The sequence below is a fragment of the Vicia villosa genome, linkage group LG6, assembly GCF_029867415.1.
Source record: "Vicia villosa cultivar HV-30 ecotype Madison, WI linkage group LG6, Vvil1.0, whole genome shotgun sequence".
Taxonomy (NCBI): Eukaryota; Viridiplantae; Streptophyta; class Magnoliopsida; order Fabales; family Fabaceae; genus Vicia; species Vicia villosa.
The window spans coordinates 156796401-156801276 of NC_081185.1; the positions used below are offsets into that span (position 1 = coordinate 156796401).

General features: G+C 36.1%; 1 protein-coding gene across 1 annotated transcript; it reads left to right on the top strand.

Annotated features, from left to right (window-relative positions):
- Positions 1–253: 253 nt before the first annotated feature.
- On the top strand, positions 254–4584 carry LOC131615093 (BTB/POZ domain-containing protein POB1-like). The gene is made up of 7 exons (XM_058886598.1): positions 254–647; positions 1843–1971; positions 2269–2357; positions 2951–3097; positions 3178–3241; positions 3342–3621; positions 3762–4584. The coding sequence occupies exons 1-7, from the start codon at positions 254–256 to the stop codon at positions 4582–4584; spliced, it is 1926 nt and encodes a 641-aa protein (XP_058742581.1).
- Positions 4585–4876: the final 292 nt, after the last annotated feature.

Genomic DNA, 4876 nt, shown 5'->3' on the forward strand with positions numbered 1-4876 from the left:
TCTTGTGTACGATGACGCCATGCCCAGGGCCGCAATATACATCCTCTAGAGCGGGAATAACAAGGTGGGTCCATATCGCGTGTACCTCGACCGTACTGTTCATGATGGCATTCATTGGACGCCATTCACTAATTACGGTAATGTTGTCTCATTCAACCACGTCACATTATATTCTGGATGGTTGGCATGTGGGACCAACACCATGGTGAGGTATCTGTCAGAGTGGTGCATGAGGTAGTTTGGACGTGTGTAGATGATACTGAGGTCTCTGCTTGAGGCTGCTCCCGACACTATTACCCGAGTGGGCCTCACTGCTATATTTGAGGATCGGGCGCATCATCTGGTGCCCAAGGAGTATCGGCGTTTGGTGGCCACCCAGAGTTGGCACTGTGTGGATGATTATGTGACATGGTTTTATTGGGTGTCACATCCTTTGATGACACCCGATGCTCCCGGAGATCCACCTAGGCCAGCACATGAGGAGGTCTTGGAGAACCAGTTGACCGATAATGACCATGCCACTGATCTCCTGTCGATATGCCAGCAGATACTGATGCTTGGTCAGGATGCATTGGACATATGTATCATTGAGCAGGGTGGTCCAGAGGTAGTTGCCATTGTGGAGAGGATGATCAGTGACGCGGCCGGTGCGACTGCGTATAGGAGGGAGAGGAGGTCCCAGGGAGTTAGGATTAGGCATACTCAGTAGTAGTTTCCTATTTATGTTTTATTCATGACATTTTGGGTTGTAATATTTTTACATTTTTGACTTAATTGAACAATTACCATTTTTGGGTTGTAATATAGCCGTAGTTATTATAGTTTACGTGTTATCTGATTCTATTTTGCAATTTTGTCAATTAATGTATAATATGGGATTAATCATTCTTTTGTAAAGAAAAGGTAAAACTCAGAGCATATATCGAAGATGCATCTCCGAAACTGGTCAAAGGGTGTTTCGGATATGCATCTCCGAAATAAAAGGGTATTTTGTGATTTTTAGCAGGGGTCCTCACCCATTGGATTCTATAAAAAAAATTGTCTAGAAAATTACTATTGGATTTAGTATTTGGACTGGAATATGTATTCGCCCAACTGCAAATGAAATTCAAAATTAACCGGCACAGTTACTTGAACCCGTTTTAACTGGAATCCAAAAAAATTGAAAGTTTAAATGGTCGGAATTGAGCCAATATATGTCACTCGAGGATTGTGCCGAATTGAAGTTTTGGGCCCAAACCGACTCGAACCCAAGTCCGCCCCTAATACATACCATGTATTTTGCCATATTTAGTTATACACAATTGGAATATAACATTGATGTGTAAAAGAAAAGAAAAATCAGAATTAAATTAGAACATAGAAATTTAGTTATGTGAAAAGGTGTATAGTGTACAAATTCGAAGGATTCTAAGAAATAAAAATGGAAAAAAGAACTACTATCCTTATTTGTATTATCCAAAATTGTTTAGAAATATTCAAAATAGCATAAAAATAAAAATGGAAAATAGCAAATAGCAATATCCTTATACGTAGAAATACTTTATAACAATGGTTTAATTCGCTGTATATGAATAAACAAGATTAAATTTTAAATGCATGCAATTGCCTTCTCATTCTCATATCTATATATATATCCCATTCTCATAGTTTAGAATTATATCTTTTGCCACTCATTTTCGTTGTTCTTCTTTGCGAGAAATTTCTCTGTGTGTCCTTTTATCTATCACAATATGAACACTATCAACAACAACACCAATTTAATTGTGATGGACGAGTCTAGAAACAGAGATTTTGAAGATGCCGATTTAAGTTTTGCCTTCAACGATTCTAATTTTTCAGATAGAATCATTCAACTTAAAATCATGAAGGATGATATTGAAGTTTTCCCCAATATCAAGAATGGTTCCACAAGTGCTGATCCTACTAGCCTCGACGAAAGAAGAAGGGAGGACTTACTGAAAGAAAATGGTATACACTAATATTTTTCTCAAAACTCTTCTTTTAAAAAATTCAAAAGTGTCTGAATATATAATTTTAGTTGTGTTCATTTCTTATGTCTGGGTTAAATATATTTTTATTCAATTCATCATTTAGAGTTGGTACCATGCTTTGAACCAGGTGTTATTGTGATTTAATCGGTGTACGAGTTGAAATTTAAAACTCATATCAAATGAACCATATTAAGGTCTACGTACACAAACTGAAAAGGAATTTTTTTTTCTATGTTAAATGAAAGGAATCACACTTAAATGTGTTTTTCTAAAGGTGCTGAATTGTTTAGGGTTACTAAGGCACAAAATTTTCAACAATACTCTACTGAATTTAATGGTGGGTATACAGGGGTCATAAAAATGGTATGTTGATTAATACTCAATTTTAAGGGGTCTGTTCATTGATTTTCGAATTTTGCTATGAGCAATTTTTTATTATGAGTTAAATCTAAATATATTTCAATAGTAAATCCTTGTGATTGAGTTAAATATTATATTTTTTTCATCATTATGATAGGAGACTGAGCAACAATAAAAACTTGATTTTGTGCATAGGTTATATTTTTTTGCATCTTCATAACATATGTTCTCTTCTGTTTTTGGTAGCAGATTTATTATCGGACAAATCTGATGTAGATGATGGTGTGCTGCGTGAGTCTCAGGAGGATGCAAATGTTGAAGTGCCCGCAATTGGTACTTAGATAACTTACAAAAATCTTACAGTTGGTTTGACAATGTTTATCAAAATTTTAATTTTCTTACATTAATTGTGATGTATGATAATCTTCTTGATACATGGAGCACAATCTAGAAGTAATTGTGAATTGTGTCAGTACATTGATTGAATTGCTTATGTAGCAACAAGGTCTTAAGCCTAAAAACATGTTTCTTTTGCTTGCAAAGCTAAACACATCGTTTCAATGAATGTTAAGTTTTCAGTTCTACTCACTGGTTAGAGTTGGGTTATTATTTATATAGGTGATGAGGTTGCCAATGCTGGTGTGACTGCAAATTTTCATATGGACTACTCTGCAGTCGTTAAAGAGAAGACATTGTATGTCAGCTCCTCCATCCTAGCCGAGAAGAGCTCGTTCTTCTACAAGGTAGACGTCTCTTCTTTATTTGTTAGATTTGAATATTTTTGGAAAATATTGTTTGCTTAATTATATGTATTATTTTGCAGCTATTTTCTAATAGGATGAAGGAGTCCAAGCAGGCGCACATCACCGTAAGAATCACTGCATCTGGTATAAACATATTTAAAAAGCTTTTTAGATTATTTTCTTATTCAGATATGTTTTTTCCAATAGTTTGGTTTCTAATGTTGATATATTTTTCATGTTTTAGAGGAAGCTCCATTCATGGAGCTTTTAAAATTTATGTACAATGATTCTCTATACGTGACCTCACCACCTAGATTGATGGATATCTTGATGGCGGCGGACAAGTTTGGGGTGGCGTCCTGCATGAGATATTGCATCCGAATATTGCTAAACATCCCCATTACACTAGAGGCTGCGTTGCTTTACCTAGATCTTCCTCATAGTGTCCTAATGACTGAAGTTGTTTGGCCATTGGCTATAGCAGCAAAAAAGTATCTGGTTGCTCGTTACAAGGATGTCATAAAGTATGTTTTTTAATTTATCTTAGTTTAAATAGTTTTTTTAAAATATGTTACAGATGATTTTTGGGAAATGGTTGATATATTTATAATTGTGTACTAAATCATCGCTGATTTTTTTAACAATAAATTTTATTATTGAACAGACATCAGGAGGAGTTGATGAGATTGCCACTTGCTGGGATCATGGCATTACTATCCAGCGATGAGCTGCAGGTCGCATCTGAGGATGTACTATATGACTTTGTGCTGATGTGGGCTCAAACCCAATACCCTAGTCTGGAAGAGAGGAGAGAAATTCTAAGAGAAAAGCTTATCCCCTTCATCCGCTTCCCATACATGACGTTCCGCAGGCTGAAGATGATCCGCAGTTGCAATGACTTTGAAGATGAAGTCACTTCTAAGCTAGTATTAGATGCCTTATATTTCAAGGTTGAGGGGCCACAGCAGAACCAAATGCTAGCGGCGGAATCGGCTTCCACTAGTCGTTTCTTCATTGAGCGGTCATACAAGTACCACCCTATTAAAGTTGTGGAATTTGAACATCCACAACAACAATGTGTGGTATATTTAGACCTAAGGCGGGAGGAGTGCTCCAACTTGTTCCCCTCTGGCCAAGTCTGTTCACGACCCTTCCATTTAGGCGGTCATGGGTTTTTCTTGTCAGCGCATTGCAATATGGACCCGCAGAGCTCCTACCATTGCTTCGGCTTGTGCTTTGGCATGTATGAGAATGACTCTGCGAACTTTAGTGTTGACTATGAATTTGATGTTCGATCGAGGCCAACCTTAGATTATATTTGCAAATTTAAAGGAAACTTTATATTTACCGGGGGAAGAGAAGCAGTCGGTTTCAAGAATTTTTTTTCCGCACCATGGACATCTTTCATGGCGGAGGACAACCTCTACTTTATTAATGATGTTCTCTATCTTAAAGTAGAGATAATAGTGAGAAACTTGCAAGATTAGTCTTATAAATTTGCAGTTATGATATTTTGTAGCACTTTTTTCTATTTCCCTTCAACCCTCTGAAATAAGTGATTTTTGTTAATTTTTGTTCTATCAAGTAAATTTTATTCAGAGTTTAGTGTGATTCTTTTTTTTTTCGTGACTAAAAACGACATTCATTCTTTCAAATTGAGAGAATACATCGAATAATACAAATTCTAAATCGCTATAAACTGAAAAGGATGATTTTACAAAAAAACACACAACACTCACGTTAATAGAATATAACAGAAAAATGCCTACAAATTTGACA